This window comes from Nipponia nippon, unplaced genomic scaffold (assembly GCF_047370975.1).
Source record: "Nipponia nippon isolate SJK-2023a ecotype South Korea unplaced genomic scaffold, ASM4737097v1 scaffold_5, whole genome shotgun sequence".
Taxonomy (NCBI): Eukaryota; Metazoa; Chordata; class Aves; order Pelecaniformes; family Threskiornithidae; genus Nipponia; species Nipponia nippon.
This window is the reverse complement of record NW_028262369.1, coordinates 7291822-7314385: the sequence shown is the minus strand read 5'-3', so window position 1 is coordinate 7314385 and position 22564 is coordinate 7291822. Positions and strand designations below refer to the sequence as shown.

The window sequence follows — 22564 nt, the reverse complement described above, 5'->3', positions numbered from 1 at the left end:
TCACGGGCACATCACTGTTCTCCTTCCCAAAAGTCATACAGCTCTGCGAGATCCAAGGATTTGGTGCTGGGGAAGGACAGGAAGGGAAGAAAGCTACTGGCATATTGACTGTGACAAATGCCATTAAGAACACAAAACGATAAAACCTGGCTTGCAGGTAGCCACAGCACCTGCCCTTGATCATCCCTGCAAAGTGTGAAGACCTGCCTTCACCTTGGACCCACACGCTTTAGTCTCCTGGTAGCTCTGCACGGTTATCCAGTGAATTAGGGGATGAATAAACAGGCAAGATAAAAACAGAAGGGCAGCACACAATGACATCATTGTTCCTGTGGTGACATTTTAGGACATTTCTTTTGTACAGCTCAGTGTGTTAAGGACTTTTCCTTCCCCCCCTAAGCTATATAGACTGTGTACAAGGCTGACCAGCTATTTTAGGCGGCTGGAAATGCCAACTGCATGGGGTGCCAGACTACCCCTCCTGAATATTGTTTCCCGTACTTTTCTCCTGGCTGCTGCCAGGCAGCAGAGACCCCAATGCTTTCTTTTTCTATGGCTAAATTTTACTTAGTTTGGCAAGACTGATGACAAGAGAGGAAGATGTACCCTTGTAGACTGGAATTGTCCTGATGGGTAGTGAATGCAGCTAGAAACGCCTTGACCTTGAAGGGGAACACAAACATACCCACTGTGCAGATCATGATTCAGGATTTCTAACAGCCAAAGGACATGACAAACTTTTGTAGCAATACCAGTGACCAGCTGAGTCTTCTTGTGCATCTGGTATATTCATATTCCTCTTGTGGTGGAAGACAGCAGAAAATTCTGGTCTGGATGGGTTATAAGAGATCTAGTGCACAAAGTCCTGTTCTGTTAGTACTGGTGGCTTGAATTAGCTACATATTCACTTCACCTCCCTGCACCTTTCTCAGTGTTGGATGCAATTAAACACCCAATTTTTAAGGTCCTAAAGAGCATGCCTCTCACCTATTGGCTTCAATAGGGTTAATTAAGGCCTTTGCTAGATCACAGCATAATTATCAGGTTTAAATCAAATTTAGAGTTTTTATAATCAGAAAAGCAGACAGTAACAGAGCTACTGCATAAAAACAGAGCCAAAAAGAAGCATAAAATGAGTTATATAAAAGGCAGGAGAGAAAACGAGAACACGCATGTCAGAGGGAGCACCCTTCCCCAGAAGTGTCTTGCTTTCATGAACTGGGTGAACAGGGGTGGAAGACAAGAACTGCCAACTAGATATAAGGAAAAGCTTTTTCACCCTGAGGGTGTTCAAACACCAGGACAGAGGCCAAAAGAGGTGTTGGGATCTCCATCCTTGGAGGTATTCAGAACTCAACTGGACAAGGAAGCAGCTTGATCCAGCCTCATCTAATGGCCATGCTGTGAGCAAGGGACGGGACTAGAGACCTTCAGAGGCCCTGTCCACCCTGCATTTTTCTGTGATTCGGTGATTCTGCCTAACTATGAAAATAACTAACTTGTTTCTCCAACAGTTTCCCTTTCTCCTTTCACTTTTCTCCCCTGAGTCCCATCTCACCATCCTGCTCTTCCACTGGAGGCTCTGGGCTGTCCGCTTCCGTACTGACTTTATAGTGCCTGCTGCAGGAGAGTCCCTCATAATTAAAAAGGTTTTTAAAGGAAAAACAGTGTTACTTGCAGCCCTCCGGCTCAGATGGATTGCTTCCCTTCTTAGCATAATTCAGAGTCAGTAGCTCAGGCCTTTGGAAAAGTGGGCTGTGGGAGCAAAGGTAGCCTGGAGCTGGTTTGTTGTATTGCCTTTGTAAATTGAGTTGCTGTTTCTCAGTCTCTCCTGAAAGCAAGGAATGATGGTTTGTAGCATGTTTGGTCATGCTGTGGAGGTGTTCAGAAAGTTGGAATTTGGCACAGGTGAAGCTGATTGCTCATTTCTCACCAGGGAGACTCAGAAACATGGTAAACTTGTGAGGATCTAGAGCCAGAGCTTCTGGTCGAAGGAGTGCATCCCCATGCCCCAGGGAGCAGGCAGATGGGGGGAGCTGTCTGTTGGCTCCTGGGCTGCTCTGGGACCGAGAGGAGGAGTGGACAAGGGTGATCTTCTGGTACGAGGAACACAAATCAAAATTACTGATTATTTAAATCAGAGCTGAATCTCAGGCATTCCTTAATCTTCACTACAAAACCCCACATTCAGTAGTACATTTTGCTGTAGCAAATAATAAAAAAAAAGAACTTATTCTGACAAGAGCAAAACCCATTTTAAGGCAACTAAAATAAAAATGCATGTTGTAACTTTTTTGTTAAAAATATACGTATTTGTCCTCAACTATCTTACAGTGTAAAACTATCTGAACATTAAGTGAGCAACAATCCCTACCTACATTCTGGGGGAAATATAATATGCACAGTAACTGAAAGGCTATTTGGGTGCATATACAATGTGAAATACTTCATTTCACATCTTTAGCAGTGTTGGACAGGCTTGGGGTTTTTGTGGTGTTGGGGTTTTTTTTGCGTGCATCCAGGATTAGCTATAGGAGATGGAACATTTATTGAAAGATGCAATTTAAGAGAGTGACAAAAACCACGTTTCATAAATAATCTTGCTGAAATTTTTTTAAGAAATGTTTTCAATTCACCTGTGCACTGGGTGAAACAAAAAAGTATTATAAACTATCACTTTCTTTTGCTTTCCTTTTCCACCCTTTAATTTTCACTGGCTGCAGTGCTAAACATGGGACTGAATTTACTTTTATCATCATGCTTATCTCAGAAGCAGAGGAGCTGGTTGCTTAAGAAGCAATCTGAAGCTTGTTAAAGCAAAATGTCAGTCTGGATTTTAGCAGAGGTAAATGAGGACAGAACTGAAACCTGTAACTTTGGAGTTTCTTAGTGGGCAAGGGTTTGCCTGAAGACAGGAATGAAATTCCCATTGCTTTCAATATAGCAAGGCTGGATCTTACATCTGTAACCATGGTGCTTTATCAGAGGGGATTTTTTTCCACCTGTTTTTATGTAGTGAATCACTATGAACTGAATAAATTACAGGAAGAATTGCAAGACCTGGAGTTGAAATCAATGCTGACATGAAATAGGAAGGTGATTGCAGCTGTCAGGTATCTCCACAAGGAGAAACCTTGACTCAACTTTGAGCGACACTTCAAATGCGTCAAGCCCTTGTTGTCTGCCTTCTTCCAGCCCTGTGCTGCTCAGCATATAAAGCATGTTCCCCGTTGTCAGAGTGACCTTGTCTGCCGTCTGTGCCTTGCCCTCTCCAGCTGAGCTTGAGCAATAGACTTTTTGTAGCACTGAATTTGGAGACATTTGAAAGTTGCCTGCAAATCCAGCACCACTTTCCTTCTGTGGCATTTGTGACCAAGAAAAAACAGTGGATATTCTTTTTTTTTTATGAATCATTTCCACCATGTTTTAAATGTAGAGTTCTTCTGATGATCTTGTTTGAATAGAAAAAAAAAATTACAATATGCTTTAGAGTGAAGCACTGAGGGGCTGGTTGCATAAATCTTACTGTAGATAGCCAGGGGTGGGAGGACGGTAGAAGAGCTGTGGGATGGACCCAGGGGAAATGCCTGCAGGGTGATGATATGAGGATAAAATTATTTTTTTAAAGGCCTCCTCTTTGTCAGGTGACCCTCCTAAAATGCCCACATTGCCAAAACAGTGACTATATTATTTTTTTAATGCTGAACTAATTTTGAATAGTCTTTAAGTTTTCTGTGAGAAAAGCTGGTATCCTGGACCCTGGGTTTATCTGCCTGAAATAACAACCAAGGCTTTTAGCACAGACAGTAAGAATGTGCTGTTTCCTACTCAGCTCTTGGCTCTTCTGAGCTACCTGTCTCCTCTCTGGCTTTGCCACCATACCTGTCCCTCCTTGTCCTTTGTGACATTTCTCCTGCCTCTCTCTTACCCCTTGTTTTACATCTATTATCTGTACCTCTCCCATCTGCCCTGTGGGTCCCAAGCACAATGATCTAAGCAGCAAACTCATCATATTAATGCCTAGTGGTGGGAGAAGACTGGAGGAGAGGGAGGAAGTGGCACGGACTTACAGATGTCTGAAATCAGGTACAATTGCTGTCTGGAGCCTAATAACAGTGAGCATTTCTTGGTAATAAATAACTGTGCAACAACAACAAAAAATCCTGATGTGAAACTTCTCCTTCTATCATTTTTGTGTAGTGACTGTGAACAACCGGTGCATTGAGACCTCCCAGCCATGCAGATCTGAAAGAAAAAGTTGACACCTCCAAGGTAAAAAATGACAGCAAATAGACTATTAAGAGTGTTTAGAGCTTTGCAATGGAAATGCTAAATTTGGTATGAACAAAACGTGACTGGGGATATTAGATGTATTGTGGCCAGCGCCATATGTCTGCACAGGAAAGCACCTTGGTGAGAGCAGAGGATGCCAATTTATAACTAGAGCTCCCTGTTCTTAGCCCAGCTCAGGCAAGTTTAGACCCTGTTAAAGGAAAACTATAGTTTAGTGATGGACATTAAATGGTTTAGCATAGAATTATCAAGACTGAATATTGCATTGCCCTGATCAAGACTCCTCTGGAATCAAGCTTCAGATGAAATTTATAATTTAAGGCCACTTCTCAAAACAAATAGCTTAGTCTTGCCAACAGAGGAACCTGACATCGTGCCCTGGTCCTGGCATAAGGCCCTTCATGCTACCTGTGCTCTCATGGTGCTCCTAGGCTGCTCACAAACCTTTAATATTCTCTCTTCTAAAATCACCTGGCCAGTTGGTGTTTGTCTTCTATAATTACTCAGTCTTTTATTTAAAGTTTTTACTGTTTCATTCTACAGTGGCACTCCCCCAAAATCCTTGCCTCTCAACAAGGACCAGATGCCCTGTTTTGTCTTTGTGGAAGGACAGAAAAAAGTGTGATGTCTGAGGATGAGCGAATATTCCTTATATGCTGTTTGGTTCAAATTAGAACAGCCTCAGAGGATTTCTAAGTGAGGGCAGCTGACAAGTCCTCCAGTGAATGAAATGCTGGTTGAAGTGAGCAGCAGGAATAACTTCTGGTGATACATCCTTCTGTCCTACTGGTACAGGACCACCTCTCTGTGAAGAGTTCAAAAAGAGCTCAAAATTACCTGCCAGCATTTACTCTGCTGGTGGAATGCAGGTGGTGAGTTGACCGAGCAATGGCGAGGACTTGGTCTGCTCTAGGTGATGTGCCCTCTTCTTTCATACAAGCAGGTCCCTGGATAACCAAAGGGCCAGCGTAACTTTGTGGCTGCTCTGACTTTAGCAAATCACTTCTCATGTCGTTCTCTAGCCATTAACAATTCTCTGCTGGTCATGAGCCCATTGCATGGGTAATGCGACAAAGAAGAGTGGGAGTGTATGAAGCTAGAAACAGCATCAAGGAGAATCCTCGGATCAAGTACAGGCCAGTTATGGCTTGATAGGGCTTGTTCCAGGAAGGAGACTTTTGTCTGAAGATTATGAGGCTTTGTGCCATCCTGAGCAGCAGTAACCAATGTTTTTTCCTCCCTAATAAGCATGAAGATTCTGAAGCTTAAGTTGGATTCATAAGTAAATTGCAAACTGAGAGCAGAACTTCACTCATGTCACTTTATTAATATTGATCTGATTTCATTGCAGTAGGTAACTGATGTGAAGCTGAAACTGATGTAATCGTGAAGAATGGCCACTGTTCTTTAACCTGATACCAGACTTCTCTTCTGCAATTTGCTTTTACAGAGCTGTCAGTACACCTATGGAAGTAAGCTATGTGTCCTTTAAATTGAAGTCCTGGGGCAGGGCTGGGCGTAGGACCAATAGAGCCTTGTTTCTACTCCTTGGAACAGCTAATGTCAAGAACTGTTGTTTGTTCTTTGAAACAAAGACCTTTGGACAGTCTTCATAATGAGATAAGCTCGTTTGAGCACTAGCCAGTATCTTGGCAGGTAGGGAATTTTCTTGGGAAATACGACCAAGACCAATTTTGTATTAATAGACATTTTCAGGCCTGTGAAAATGAAGGATGTGGATCTGCCTGTCCATAACTGACATGACATTTTCAAGGAGCAGGAGTTACCAAGTGAGCTGATGACAAACCAAGCTGGAGAGCAGTGCTAGCACTATCATGCCTCTGGGGAGACCGCCTGTGACATGGGACTGGAGAGCTGTTCCAGCAGGTCTGATGAGGGATCAGGGCCCTCAGTTATGAGGGTTATGGACACCAAGCTTCCATGAGTATGTGGCTGAGATGTGCATCTCAGCAAGACAGAGGCAGCAAAATGCTATGAGGTTTCCAGATTTCAATAGCGCAGAGTCAGCAACTCACTTTCCCAAGTCTCCCTCCTGCTGGATGGAGAATCACTTGCTTTCTTTGCAAGGAAATAGATGCATGAAACTGCACACATCTTTCCTGGAGAGTAAAGGAAAAGCATAATATTCAGAGCAGGGCAGGAGCCATGCTCCAATATTGCTCCATACATTTAACCACTGATTCCCATAGCTTAAAGCAAGAATTTTTGCAAATGCTGGATAAAAGCATAGCAATTTTCTGAGTAAGTGCAAGAAATGGCATTAATTATACTAATGTTATTGTCTACCAAAGCTGCTTTCAATCATTTTTATATTCAATAGCATGCATCATCATGAATTGGTGATGAATATAGATGAAAAAAGGTAGTGATAATGAAAGTTATACAGGTGTAAATTAGAGCATATTTTTAAACTACTATGAAGTCACAGCTTCTTGAGATAACATAAAATTATAGGATATGTGCGCATCCTAAATCGAATCCTGGAGAATTTTGTACTGTTCGTATGCTAGTTGATTATCATTAGGGCAACGCTGTCTGGGAAAGTTACAAACCTCTGTTTCCATAGCTTCCTACTCCAAACCTTATTCTTAACCCCAAGGAGCCAGCGTGGGGACAGTACAAGCCATTGTGTATCGGACATATTCGAGCCATGGTCACTTACTATTTGGGGAGCAGCTATGGAGGCACTGTAACCTCAGGTCCCCAGCCTCAGCCCTCTCCTCCTCAGTCCTGGAAAAGAGAATATAGAAGTAGCACCTTTAACAGAAACAAAGGCTGCTCCCAAATGTACAGAAATGGAATGGTCAAAATCAATAAGAGTACAACATACCTGGGCTCCTCCATCTATAGCCAGCCAGGCCCATTATGGAGATCGTAATGGTCTCAGGAAGGACTCGGTTCCATTGACTTTGCCCCTCTCAGGGGAAAGCTCATGTAAAGAGGCCATGGGGAATAGAAATGAGGGGCTCAGGGCTGCGTCTCTCCCACTCTTTCACTCTTCAGGATGAATCTAAGCGTCGGGGACTAACAGCATTGTACAGTACGTGTGTGTTGGAAGTGGGTATGTTGCTAGCGCTACACCACTTAAGTGCCAGTCCGTGTAATTTTCCAGAAGGAACAGCTCTGCGGATAAACCTTCCTGTGTTGCAGAATAAAGTACAGAATAAATCCAAGGCAGAACGTTACACTCATCCCTGTGTGCTAATGAAAGGTGAATAGTCAGATTGGAAATTCTTATTGATGTCCCTATGAAAAGACTCTGTAAATGGGAGGTGCGGTAGGTCAGTAGCTTAAAACCTGTTCAGATATCTAGGTGACCAAGGAGGAAATCAGAGCAAAAGGTTGGCATGTCTTTGGAAAGCATCAATATGATCTGCACAACATTTTGTATGAGTACAATGGAGTTAGAGAAAGCAAGCTGTGAGTAAGATACATTAGAGAAATGTACAAAAAAGGAAAAAATAGTGCATGGGAATGATGACTTGAAAAGTTCTGATTCTCACAGTGCTGGGAATAGTCCTGATTTATTATTGCTGCAATAGCTTTGGTCCTGCTGTCTCTTTCAAACTGCTCCTAGCACTTCAAACCTACATTTTCTGTCCCTGCAGAGCCATTTTGTCTGCACTGGGATCAATGGCAGTTTGAACTCAGTTCACTCTAGAATTTCACCAGTAGCATCTGCCTGATGTTGGGTTGGTTTTGCAGATCAGAGTAAGGGCTCAGTCAGCAAGAAAAGTGTTGTGAAATCAGCTGCAATGCCACAATGGGTGTTGATGGACAGCTGCAAGTTGGCAAAGGCTCTGCTATGGATGAGTGAACTGTGGAAGGCTGAATCTTCCAGATTTACTTGCTAAATTTGTATGTTGGTTTAACAGCACCTAATAAGTGAGATTTGCTTCACAGGGAGCAAAAGGCTGGATATCAGACTGGAGACAGGGCTATGCTGATCTCTAGGTTCCCCTTTCCCACCGGTGGAGGCCAGTGGGTGGGGGGGTCCCAGGGTGGGCCAGTGGCTTCAGTTTCAATGAAACTCAACACCCCTGGCCTCATGCAGCCTGACCAGGCATGGATGCATTTCCAAAAGCTGCTACTCTTTCTCCTCTTGTCAACAGTAAAAGGGGGCAATGGGTAATTCAGATTTTCTCATATCACTTCACTAACTTTTTATTCCTTGCTCAAGGCAGTGACTAGCTCTCCACGAGGAGCTCACCTGGATGGATTTCCACCCTTTCAGGCCCCCTGTCCCTGACCCCAGGCTTCAATCCTCATGTACTCTTACCCCAAGCCTCTACGTTCTGTTGCCCCAGATCTTCCTCCCTGTAGCTACAACCGTCCTTGTTCGAGCAGCTGTGGCTATTGCCCCAGGGTCTCCATCTGCCCCACTAACAATTTGTGCCTTTCCCCCAGCATACCAGAGAAGCAGAGAGGAAAGTTTTCATTCTTTACCTGAAAGCAAAGTCCACCAGAGTTCCGGGAGCAGGGAAAGGTGGTGGGGAGTGGCTGAAAGGGGATTTTTTAATACATGAAACAAGGAAGGCAAGAAACTGGGGACGAACTTGGGGAAGACATTGAATGTGAATAACCTAGCTGCACTGTCCCTTGCCTGAATGGATGTGGTGATAGTGTCCGTGTAGCCAGTCGGTCTAAATGAGCGCAATTCTTGCGAATGTGTCCTAATTATTACACAGCCATATGGGCAAAGCTTCTAAAACTGCTACATCTACTACTGATTTCCATCTTGCCTTCCTCTTGCTGCCTTTTTAGAACACCCAGAATAGATGGTTGCGCATTTATTAGATGTTACACTAAGAAAGCTGAAGATCTGATAGTCTGGGTGCACTGAAGTTAGTGCTGCACTGGAAGGGTTACCCCAGTCCCCTGCTTGTGGGCCTTATTTTCTCACAGCCTTACAGGTACACTTGTGCAGGGTAGGGAGGAAAGCGTGGGAGGTCATGGCATGGCCCCACTGTAGAGCAGCTACATCTCTGCGGCAGCAGGCGGTGGCAAAGGGACAGCAGTCCTGGAACCACTGTCTGTGTGCTGCAGGGCATTACAGAAGCCGAACAGCTGGGCAGTGGAAGAGGAGAAGGTCCTGGCACATTGACATTCCTTCAGCTGACTGTCGCATGTGGCTTATAGGACTATATATGAGAGAACAAAGAAGCCCTGTCCCTTTGACTTATCTGGAAGGATCCTCAGAGCAAAGGAGGCAGAAAGGTATGTGAAGGGTTCCTCCTCTGCTAGCTGGGGTGAACTGTAGACAATGGACCGTGCTCAAGATCATATGGGGAAAGAGTATTCGTATGAAACAGAGCAGAAAGAGAAATTGAGAGGGAAGGAAGAGAGATACTTATTATGAACTGACATATAATAAACCAAAAAATTGATAAAGACGAGCAAAAGTTATAGACAAATATTCAGTTAAAAGGGAAACCAGAGAAAAAGGGAGGACAACCAATAATAGGACAAAGACTGAAAGCTGACATGTTGCAGATAATTCTACTAATAATTTTATAGAACACTTAATACATGAATAATACCTCCAAGCCTGTACCATTTACTTGTTCTGCTTAGAGTTACTCTGAGGCCTGTTATATCATTTATATCTGAAGAGCTATAATATCTTTTGATTTTGTGATGTGAACTACAGAATCTATTTTGTCTGGACTTTTCAAAGTATCCCAGGCCTGGGAAGGAAAAAATTGTTGAATATGACACCATGAATCTTTGCTTTTTCAGCAGCTGTTTAAATGTTTTCCCAGTGATAGAAACAGTAAGATGCTTAGCTGCTGAGAGACAAAGTCTGTGTCTTTGTGGTTGGAGGTAGTCAGAGAATTTGTCTGTCTCTATGTAAGCTGTCTCTGTTTGCAAGTTGGTTGTGCTCATGTGCGGACTAAGGGCTGGATAACTGTATGTGTTATTTAAGGTGAAGTCAAACGAGGCTGCGGAGTAGCATTTGGGGTGTACACATATATTCATGTGATTTTAAAGGTCTTTCCTATGTTCTACACAGCTGAGACAGTTATTAGGACGCGGAGACTGAAGTTAACATCCAGCAGTAATGCAGACTGGGCAAGGCTGACATGCTAGGGGAGGGGATGGGGTGAGCTGGTGGAAAGGAGAGGGTCAGGACAGCAAGCTGTGCATTGACGTGGCTCCTCCCCTGCATCTCCTGCACTGGGTGGTGAACATGGTGCATGCCTGTTGAATTGGGTGCTCTCAAGGGAGCATTTCAGCTCTTTCATCTAACACATCTCTTAGTAAATCTTCTGTTGTTATATGCAGTTACGTGCGATTAAAATTAAGTGAAATACAATGATATTATGTTTGACAAAGTACTTGCAAGTTTAGCAGTATTTTACTGTCAGTATTTCTCAGAAAGCAAATTTCTTCTCTGGGAGTAGGAGCCTGTAGAAGAATATTCCAACAAAAAATTTTTATCAGGCAAAACGCGGCTAACGCTCTTCTTCCCTGTCTCCCAGAAGATAAACTGCAGCTGTTGGGAATAATGATAAAGCTTTAACTTTCATTAGAAATATATTGCTCTTAGAAAACTGCCTATTGCAGAAAGTCTATTCAACACAGAGGCTAGATGTGTACGTACAGTGGGTGCTGGATGTGTACTGAGGCAAAGGAACATGCAAAGAGGGTAGTGGTATGTACAAAGTAACTGGAAGGAAGGAAGGCTGGAGGGTTTTATTTATGAGATACGAAAAGGAACATGGAGATGTAGGAGTAGGAGGGAATATGAAGTATCCCTGGGTATATGCACAGGAAGGAAAGAGAATTTAATTATCTTCTATTTGTGCAAAGGAAGATCGGAGCTAGGGGAAGTTTTGTGCTTGCTGGGACTGCTGGCACCCACAGCATGCAGCAACGCTGTGTTGCTAATTGATGGTCCCTGGACTCCTTGCAGTCTCAGAGTATTCCCAGGTCACCGTAGTGAAGCTGATCATGAATATGCTGACTTAAAAAAAAAAAAGCATGTAATGCTGCACAGCTTTAAATCTCTGCAATGATCCCATGGTAACACTCTCTCTGGGCTTCTTATTATGTATTCAGATACAACAATTAAAATAATGTGATACAAAAAAAGAAAGTCATAATCATGAAGTTTGGGAACACCACATGCTTGAGCTGTGTTTGCCAAGTGTCTGTGGAGGGGCTTGGAGGATGTGACCAACAAGTGAATTGTTCACACAAATTCAAAATGAGCAAGGAAGCTGGAAGGACAGAACAAAATATACAGTCCAGTCATAAAACAAGTGGTAGGGACAAATCATTGTCTCTGTATACTGGTCAGGGTAGCTCTGACCAGTATACAGAGCAGCCACAAGGAACAGGCTGTTCTGTATGCATGTTGCCTGGTATGGAGCTTGTTTCGAACGATATGTATAAAATAAGAGTTAAAAAAACCATTGGTTTTTACTGGCCAAGGTGGGACTTGTCACTTGCCTTGGGCATATGTGTGTTAAATACCCTGCTAGTTGCATAGGTAAGTTCAAACCCTCCTTCCAAAAGACCTGAAAAAGCCTTGATGCTGCATTCGGCTTGTCTTCTTTGGGGCCCTTCACCTGTTTTTCAAGCGTGTTGGGTGAAGGTCTCTCAGATTACAACTAGTCCAACATGGATTTGACTGTAAAGTGTTATGTGGTATTGATGTACATGTATGTAAAAATGGTGGTGGGGGGCTGTGTAATATGGTGAGTGCAAGGGGAATCAAAATCAAACCACACAATACCTATGTGAGATAAAGAGGGTTACTGTCCTCTATGCCATTAATGTTTTTTTGCTATTTACTGTTCCAGAAAGGGCAGTAGTGTTACTATATAAAGTTTCTTAGCATTTCCTAATGTAACTCAACATATTCTGTTGCTTACAATTCTGCCAGTCTCTCATCTGGAATTCTCACTTCAATAATTTGGCTGGCTGTTTTCCCTCAGCTGACTGTTTTCCCTCACTGACTGTTGATTTCTCCTGAGGCACATGCTGACCACTTCCTCTTCACTGTGTTTGGTTTTTTTTTCTCACACACAGAATTTTTAAAAATTCACTGTCATCTCTAAATGCAAAATTAGGAAAATCATCGTTGTTTAAATCATTTCTCTCAGCCTTCCAGACTGTCTGAAAGGTAGAGTGAAAACTTGGAATTTGTTGGCAGAGGAATAACTGTAACAACACAGACTATTAGTTAAGGCTGGGTAAGCAAAACAAAGTAGTAAGCATGGAAGTTCTCTAGTTCTTCCTGCTCAGGAGAGCTCCTCACTTCGCTAGTGAAATGTGTGATCATTTCCAATCATCTGTCTCCTCAGAGCTTCCCAGCCACTCTTTTCCACCACTGAGAAACTGCCACATTGGTCAGAAGAACAAGAACGAATCCTCGTGTTTTCTGTCCCCAAAATATCTTTACATTACTTCCAAGGCTTTCGGTGAGGATTCTCTGTACTTATCAGCTCCTCATTCCACGAAGGTACCCCTACAGAGTCCATCACACTTTCCCTGCTGTGTGAGGTCAATATTTGTGTGTTCTTCACATTCTGCAATTTTAAGCAAAGCCTTAACCTTCTTACGAAAGAATGAGGGCAGCAAGTATCCCAGTGCAGGCACACGGGCCAACTAAGAGTGCGTGGGGTCAGCAGTGTGGCTGGTGGGCTGTGTGTGGTGATGGGCAGAGTGAAGGAGCATCTCTGGGCCTTCAGGGCTCAGAAAGGACTTAAGAGTCCATCTAGGACCCTGGTAGCAGTGTGAGTGGCACTGTGTGGATGTTTCTGCAGTGCAATATGGTGTATGCGCTATATTTGTGTGGAGGAGCTCAGGAGGATGGGTTGTGTGGAGGAGCCTAGGATGGGTTGTAGGCATGTGACTATGGAAGATGGCAACTCCAAAGTGGCCTAGTGGTGGCTGGAAAACGTCTCAGCAGCCGTTAGGATTATTGGGAGGTGCCTATTACACGTGCTGAGAAAGGATGGCTGTAACATTTGTTATATCCCCACAATTTTACCTTTCCAGAGAGGGAAAATCAGCTTGCATTGGCAGCATAGCTTCTTATGAATTCCTATGAATCAGATGCATACTGTAAGGACTCATCAGTCTTGTGTTTTAATGAGTAGATAAGAAAAGGCAGGCACTGGGACATCACAAAATTTAAGAACAAACAAATCAAGGAGGATCTTTTGTGTTTGTCTTTAACACACATCTTCTCCAAGTATCTCAGAGACTTCACCCACATGTGCTGAAATGGGTGAGAGCCTGGATTTTCTGAGACTAGCAGAGTCCATGAAAACCTCCACTGATCGAGCGACTGACTGCACTGACCTTTCTCTGAAGTACTTGATGGCTTCCTGGTCTAGGAAGTTCTGCTCTTCTCGAAAGCCCTGCTCAAAGATTTTGCGCTTGTGTCTGAACTCAATGACAGTCTTAGTGTAAGAGTTCAAGGTAGTAACGGAGGCCGCCATGCAGCAGGTGAAAGAGCCCCATGCCAGACTGTGGAGAGAGAAACCAGCAGACAGAGCTGGGTTAAGACAGCAGCTCATGTTATATTTCTGACGCCAAGAGACACACATACACAGGATGCGACTGGGCAGGTAAGTCAGTGGTGACAAACCCGTTCTCCTCATCTTACCTCAAATAACCTGTGGCACGTGCTCAGACATGCAGGCAGGGTGCTGGGCTAGGGGCTGGGCACAACTTTCATCCCATGGAGAACCGTGTGGCAGAGTGCTAACGTGAACACTCGGTGAGCTCTGACAGAAGAGTTGAATGCCTCTTGATTTCCCTTTGAAATGTTTCAGAGCCTTGCAGACAAGTGCTAAAATCTACAGAGCAGTAATGAACTCCTGGAAGGAGTAATGCCCCAGAGAGCACAGTGGGAGACTGTCTCTGCACAACGCTACTGCAGGGATGGTTTCTATTCCGTTTTTTATGCCTTCATCAGACTACTGTATTTCCTTCTTTCTTGGTTCATGGCCATTTCTAGCATTCCTGGCTTACATCTGGTCTCTGAAAGCCTGACCAGAATAGAAGACAGCACTTCCATTTTGTGGAGAGATCCAGTCTGAGGGCAGTGCCCCAAGTGTGCAGGCAGTGCTAGCCAATCTTGGTCAGCCAGTGGCAGGACACCTGCAAGTACCGACCAGGAGCACGCGGAGACAGAGGGAGAAAGAAAATGGAAGAAAAAAAGTGACTGCCCCAATGCCAGGCCAGAACAGCAGCAAGTGTTGTCCTGGGTCTCCTGGCAAGGAGAGTTCAGCTGGGAGCTGCTCAGCTCCCTGCTCGTGGACTGGGTTTCCACCTGAGTGCCTTCTGCCCTCCCTGCACATGCCTCCTCCAGCCTTTACCTTGCTAATCTCAAGTTCAGATGTGGCTGGGGGGAACTCATGGCCCTAAGGAGTTTAGATGCTTTTTGAGCATGAAATGGGGCTACAAAAAAAGCACTGAATTCCTCCTTTTGTCTGAAGAGCTTATCTGCGTTCAGGGTCCCCTTGACTTCAGCCCATCAGCTCCAGCTGCATATAGTTCACAGTGGCTTCCTAACTAGCTTGGATTAATTTAATCATCTGTGTCAGCTACACACTTTACCTGCTCCTTGCTTTCACCTTTTCTATAACCAAACTGAACATTGATATAAATTATGCAGAACAGAAAGAATAGAGCCACAGTAGCATTATCTTATAACTAAGCATTATCAACAGAGCCCTCAGCATGAGCTGTTTTCCCATTCTGCAAAGGATCTGCAGACAAGGAAACAGTTTCTCATTTCAAATTAGACAAAACTTCAAAAAGAACACATATTCATGAACGGAAAAATCTGGAAAAAAATGGTTCAAGTAAACAGGAATGGCTCATTTCAATGATTTTAAAATTCAGTGCATAACAAGTCCTTTAGGGACTCCCATGGCAATGAAGTGTGTGGAGGCAGCCCTTTCCTAGTCATTTTTTAACCCGTTTGCCAGATGCAATCGAATGAGAAGGAAGTTTAGTGAACCCTGGGGTGATGAAGTTCCCTTAGGTTTCCCATGGTTGGGTGGAGAAGTGGAAAGGAAACTCGTGCTATGTGTGAGTGTCCGGGCACGGGGAAGCCTGGCAAATGTCTTCCTCCTACACAGAGTGTGTGGAAAAGCTCCAACACAAATATTTCCAGCTGGGCTCCTAAACAATATCAAGGAAGAAGCCAGCTGAAACCGCATGCTTCACTGTGCCTGGTTGGTGCCTGGGGAATGAAATAGGGAGAAGAATTTCTCTTGAAAGTTTCTGATAATTTCTAATCATTAACTCAGAAATGCTGAAAGGTTCAGAGAAGGAAATACAGAATGAAGACTCTCAATGGGACCTCAGGTCTGGCATTTGGTAAATCATAATAATGAGACAATTATGATTGATATGTTTCAGTTTTTATGGACCTTGGTTAAATGTTATTTATTTTTAAGTGTAAAGAGTGGTTCTCCTACCTGTAAAAGTTACCTCCTACCTTAGGTGAAGATCTCTTTAACAGCAATGCCCCTCCATGTCAGCTGTGCCCCCGATGCTGTGGGACTGGACCTATAGTGCTTCTCATAGCTGAGCTCAGGGCTGTGCTCTCAAGTTCCTCTGCAGCTCAAACAGCTCAGGTTTTTGTATTTGTTTTCTTTCTAGAGGGGCCGAGCTTGAACATCCACTGATCCTCAGAGCCACTGAAACCCCCTGCCTGGAGAATCCCCTGGCCCACTCCTGGCTTGGGCCAGAGCACAGACCAACCTCCAGACTTTGCCAATGGCTTGGGAATGGGGTAAGATAACAGGGACCAAGTGGTGCGTTTTCAACCCTGGGACATCTGAGCAGATCACAAGCAGCCCTTCCTCATTTTGAGGAGAGGTATTTTTATCATTCCCTTTTGAGAGAGGGGAAATACAGTCACAGGAAAAATAGTTTCCCTATTGGCACTTGGGAAACGAATGGCAGTCTAGATCTCCACTCATGCCCTTTGGCTTTTGGCCATGGGGAGGCTGTTCCCTGGCCCCACTTTTCAGTGGTGTTACAATTCTTTGTGCTCTGGCAGGTTGTTTAGTAGGATGTTGCAGTTGTACTTTTTACAGAAGGCTATAAATAATGCTGATGTTTGCACTACTGGTTCAGGGTCATGCTTCAGGCCATCACCTGAACCCAGATGGAGCAGAAAGAAATTCCTGCATGTGCAGAGTTTCCAAACTCCACCAGGCCAGGTGGGCATTTGTTTTTAACCCTTCTTAAAGAAGGTGTTCAGTTCTGGGTGACGCCAGGGGAGGTAGTAGCTCTCTAGTCTGTACAGTAGTAGTGGGTCAGTGTTAGCTGGAAGGAAGAAGCCCTGTTTTTGCTGCATTTGACTTTCAGACCTTCCATGGACAGGTCTGCTACCAGTCACTGGTATGGCATGAGGAGCACCATGGCCTTCCTCAGGTTGCTGAGCACCACTGCAGGCTGAAAATGCTGCTGCTGTTCACGTCTGTCCCAGGGGAGCTGTGACTGAGATGATGTTTGCACCTTGCCCAGCATCCTGCATAGTCAAGTATGGTGCCTTGGAAGGTATTAGGAGAGGGAGAGAGATTACCAAATCTGAGAAGCTGCTTTGTGACAGCAATAGCTTGAGCGGAGCTCAGCTTTAACGAGGGTGAACCAACAGTCACTGTATGGAGTGAAGCTGAAGTCCCACTTTGGCAATATGGGAAGAGCTGAGGTTGCTCCCACATATTTGCCTGCTTGTGGGCATCTCCAGTGTCCTCCACAGTGAGGTCTAACCGAGGGTCAGTCCTGGTCTTTAAACCAAAGCCTGCTGTGCCCTGGCTCTGGCTGCCTGGGGAGAGCTGCAGGCAGGGGATGCAGCGTCTGCTCTGGGCCAAAGCTGTGGTTAGGACAGCAAACAGCGCTGTGAGCTGCCATCGCAGGATGGGGTGCTGCGCTTGGAACAGCTCGCTTGGAGCATGGGTAGGATGAGTGGGCCCAGGGAGGGTCATAATGCCCTGAGGGACCCGCCAGCCTCTGATGCGTGTTCTGAGACAGGGGGTTCTTGTCTTGCACAAGGTGAAGGAGAATAATCGAATGAGTGTGTTATCATGCTAGACATTTAACAACATTCTGAATTTTGAGTATTGCAGTAGATTATAAAATAGATTACTGAAAACAAATTGATAGAGAATATGCCTTATTATTTAAATATATTAATAATCATACAATTATTATGACAGAATTGTTATAAATATTTATATAAATATTATAAATATATGAATGCAGTGTATTTATAAGTTCATCATCATATGCAATAAATATCCATTGTTGATGCACAAAATAAGCTGTATTTTAAATATAATGCAATTTATATTTTGTAACATGTTACTAAAATGTTAGTAACTCCTCCCATGAAACACAGTACAGTGTGGGGAGAAGGAAAGACTAATAATTCCCTGTGGTGCTGTGCATAAGAAGTATTTGTATTTATTTATTGGTGTTAGCAAAGGTGGCTGTCTCTGCTTTGAGATGGAATGAAAATAATACACTATATTTAGACATGAAAAAAAGAAAGTCTTTTCCCTAGCCATTTAAAGAGGCTGAGGCCTCTAGAGGAGTGTGAATGCTGTTTGCAGGCATTTCTATTCTCCACAGTCTCCTATTCTTGTTAAGCTTCTTATAAACTTGCAAGAAATATAACGCAATTGATGTATCTTGGCCAAATTATTTTTATATGATTTTTAGAAGATAAATGGGAAAGGTAAAAAAAAAAAAAAATCAGTCTCCAAAACGTTGTGTCCATTTTCCCAAGCCTTCTTCCCATCATCTCCAGGGAAGTATCATGGCGCCAGGAGCACTATGCCTTCCTCTGCGGTTGTGTTAAAAGTTGCACTGTAAGGTTCATCTGAGACATTAATTAAAAACAAAACAAAAAAAAAGCTAAAAGTCTCTGAAATGCCATGGTAATTATGTACCTAAATTGAACTTTAATGAGAGTGCTCAATCTGTGTTGGTAATTGTGGCTGCTGTTTATTTACAAATGCTCTGTACCTGCTGATATGCACAGCTGCTGCTGCACAGTCACTGATAGCTGTCCTCTAACACTTCAACAATTGTATGGCCATGGTGGTTTTTTACTCCCAGCATTTTGGAAGCTGGAAATTCACATGCATGTACCTGGAAATTTGAGATGACATGTACAATCACCCAACAGACTGACAGAACAACTCAAAAATGAAAAGGTATTAACTGGTGGTGACACTTACCAGAAGGACCATCCATAGTCCCATGAATGTGGTCGCCAGTCCTCTGGCCCAAGGCTGACTGTCACTTGGAAAACTTGAGTATACATCATGTGTGCCACCATCCCCAAGAGACCTGAGAAGCAGGGATTGTAATAGGAATTTTTGTGCTAATATTTTTTTATAATTTTTGAGATAGCTACTGCTGGAAGTGCTCTGCAAGCTCCAAAAAAGTCTTTGTTGTACTTTCATGCCTCCTATTCTACTGTGGAGGAGGGAGCTGCATGGGCAGAGGAAAGGTGTGACTGAGAGCTCATTATTTTACATCATACTGAATTCTCAATTAAGAGAAGAGTTAAAGAAAGAAAATCGTTGAAGAAAATGTTGCACAATTAGCACCACCACCACCCTTGCTGCTGCAAAACAGGGGTATGCCACCCACAAGTTACCTCACTTAGCCCATCGCAGACAGGCCTCAGGTAAGAGAATAAGGAGAGAGGCTTCTGTAGGCAATGCAAGATTGAATGTGTTAATGCCAAACAACGATATTTTATCTGAACAGTTGCTAAGATTTATAAATTCGAACACTTATAAAACACTTGGAAGTTACACAAGGAAGTTAAGTGAACTCGGTATTCCCGATGATGTGTGGTGAGAGGACACCATAGGAATACTTTTGAAGATACAATGTTGATGATGCTTGCTTTTGTGACACCGTTATATTTTGCTGCGATAACTACAATTGGGTGGAGGTTAGACAATGTGTTAGAGACTTGACTCACTGTGATGCTAAAGAACAGGATTGCAGTTAGATCATTGAGTTTGCTCTGCCACTTAGCTGGCCAGCCCATATTTTTATATTTAGGCATCACTCTGCGGAAAATCAAAAAACCACTTTTCAAGAAGTGGTGGCCAGTAGCAGCTCTGATGCTTGGAGTATTTTCTAGCTACAATAGTTCAGGATGTGTCTGCTTTAGTACCTCTGCAGTGCAGAATGATGCTCCCAGCTGAGCTCATGAAAAGCATGGGTTCAGGCAGTTAGGTAAACTGTGGGGCAGGATCATCATTTTCCAAATACACCTTGGACCTATGGATGCCAAAAGCCCCTTGTGCTGCTACGACTGTTGAAATACTGATGTTCTGCCATGGTGGGGTTCAGTGCAGTCCCATATGTTACACTTTGCTTCTTAACCAAAGTCACCATTTACTGTTATCTCTGACCATCTACTTTTGTCCACAGTTGCCCTTCCTCCACATAGAAGACCCTGATTTTCCCTCCCCAGACCCAAATTTTGGCTCTTCTTTCCTGCTTACTTTCAGAGTCTAAAGCACTTCATTAGTCTCACCAGACATCTGGATGATTCAGGGCAATTCTGGGGGAGGTAAGTTGGGGAATGTCATGTTTGTGTTGTGGGTATGTTAAGCAGGACCTTCAGCAAGACAAATGTCATATTTGATACAAACAACTGCAGAGGCTGAAAGAAGATATTTTATTGCAAGAAGCTGTGGTGATTTGCTCAGCTCCTTCATGTCAGTGTGACACACTGGAAAGTTAGGAGGTGGAAAGAGCAATTCACATCGAAAGAAATGATATTTCAGCAGGGTGGGCGGCCTAATGGGAACACAGTAAACGAGTACACACCTTGCTTGTTTCTGGCTATATTTAATTTCCAGAGTTCACTGGGAGCTTGCTGTACTTTTTAAGTCAGTGGATTTCTCTCCAGCTGACAGTTATGGTGCTGATCTTAAAGTTTGGGCTTTGCTGTTCCTATACCTACTGTCACTGATTTTTCAACCTTAATAAAATATTACAGACCGCCCTGAGACATGTCATAGTCACTCAGAGCCATCAGGAGGTTTGACACAGCCAGGACTAGCTTCAGCAAGGCTAATCTGCTCTGTTCTGTTGTGCAAACCCTTAATGGGGTTTCAGCAATGTTGAGACCTTTCGCTGTGTGGGAGGCCAGGATGACAGTCCACTGATACAGGTGAGTAGGAGGTCATCAGCGAGTCTTGCTGTAACACAGGGACCACAGTGAAAATGTGGCATTTATTGCTTTATCTGCCTAATGGCGGGGAGGGTTGGGGGCGGACATGTACCTGGCTGTGCTGTCAGTGGCATTATGCCATGTATAAGCTATAGCAAAACAATATGAATCTTTCTTTCATTGTTCTGCTTCGTGCACTTTTGGTTTGTTACTGATGCCACCCATTGGTTTGGTTTATTTTAGATATGCCTTGCCAAGTTCTCTATGGGGATAGCCTATGGTACTTTTTGTTGTACATTTAATGGTCACATATTGGATAAAATGACCCGCCTGTAACATATATCAACAAATGCCATATTTACAAGATTGTCTTTTCCTCCAACTGTCCGCTTAAGGCTGGACAAAGAGGACAAAATGCCCGTATGCCCACCCACCTGGGGTCCAGGGCAACAGATGCTTGCAGGTGGAAAATCTTGATAATATGGTGGACTGGAGTAACTGGAGTGGATGGGAGTGAAGAAACCCTGACCACTTATAGTTGGCTTGAGATCTTTAGCCTTGCAGGACCAGAACTGTTTCTACATGTCAGTAATAGGAGAGCTTAAAGAACTAAATTTGGGAAAGACAATATTTTTTAAAAATACCATTTATAGAATATATCACATTAATTAAAATGCTTTCTTATAAATATTACATGAGAGACATATGTAAGTTTTTTAATTTGTATAAGATTAAGAGGGATACCAAAATCACAATGTTGTGGGTTTTTTTTAATGACTTGTAAGAGGTTAAGAAATAGTAATAAGTGGCCACACTGTTAGGATAATTTTTCCTAACCTTTAAATGTTGAGCTATGAGAATATGAAGATCCCATTGCACTTTTAGGAGGGAAATCTAGCATGAATTTAATGAGAGGTGTGTTGCTCCAAGGCAAAGTCCTCTTTGTTGCCTAATTTCTGTTAAGCTGTATCACTATAAATATGCTAAGCTTAAATAAATATACTTTTCTTCTTTCTTCTGATATCTCTGTCACTGAAAATGACAGCTAGCAGTGGTTTTTTTTGGTTTGTTTTTTCTTTTTTTTTTCCTATTTTTCTATCCTTTTTCCCTGTAAAATTTTAAAGGTTATATTTGGAACATTGTGGCAATGTACTTATAAAGAGGGAAGGACAAAATAAAAATAGAAAGATGTGTAGGAAAGAAAACTTCATAATTCTTACAAAACTTTAAAACTGCAGTTAATGGTGAAGAGAAAGAGAAACAGCATAGAAAGAATTGTTTGAATGCTGAAGAATTCCACATAGTTCAATTTTGAAAACTGAACTGACTTTTTTAAAAATCCAGATTACATCCAAAGCTGAAAAATATGCTTTGGCAATTTATACCAGATTTTTTTTGTCCTCTCAGCTCTATTTCTGATCTAAAATTTATACCACTAACTGTATTTCACAATTTGAAGTTATCCCTGAAGATACAAACTCCTTCACACAAATGTACACTGCCCGTTATAATCTCTTTCAGCTTGAAATACAGCAGAATAAAATGCACCTTTATTACAGAAGTTCTTTCTGCCAGAGAGGTCCATGTAGGAGTGCTCACAAAAGCCAGCTGTGGCTGGCTGCTTGTATAAATCCTGGGAAGTGGAGTTTTCAGCCAGCATAGGAGTGAAGGGGCACTTAATTACATGGTTAGACTTGATAACTTCTTTTAGAGAAGTGAATTCCTCAGCTTCAGTCGCTGAAGGGCTCCAAGTACAGACCGAGCATGAAAATAGCCTGAAACAGTTGTTCTGAAAGATGTACACGTCCCCAAATTACTCATGGGGATGCTCCTAGGTGTGATTACTAGAACCCTTTTCATTCTCAGTTTTGCTGATGAACAAGATGGGCTTCTTTCTTTGGTTTGAAGCATCAAGCCTTCTTCTACTCTTGTGATTAACATGGAAAAAAGAATTTTCAACACTATATGTTTTTCATTTTCTATTGGATTATCAGTGTGACAATGCTGAAAACGGAGGCTCAGGCTATGGCTATGGTAATGGCTGTGCAGGTTGGGGGGAGGTAA

General features: G+C 43.1%; 1 protein-coding gene across 2 annotated transcripts in view; it reads right to left on the bottom strand.

Annotated features, from left to right (window-relative positions):
* The window catches only part of LOC104023436 (interleukin-20 receptor subunit beta), an 89089-nt gene that overhangs the window by 2998 nt on the left and 63527 nt on the right, over positions 1–22564 (bottom strand). For both annotated transcript variants that reach the window (XM_087731994.1, XM_087731995.1), the window contains 2 exons: positions 18537–18648; positions 13630–13797 (listed from right to left, as the gene is read on the bottom strand). In XM_087731994.1, coding sequence (XP_087588120.1) covers positions 13630–13797; positions 18537–18648 — 280 coding nt within the window. The remainder of the gene's footprint in view (positions 1–13629; positions 13798–18536; positions 18649–22564) is intronic.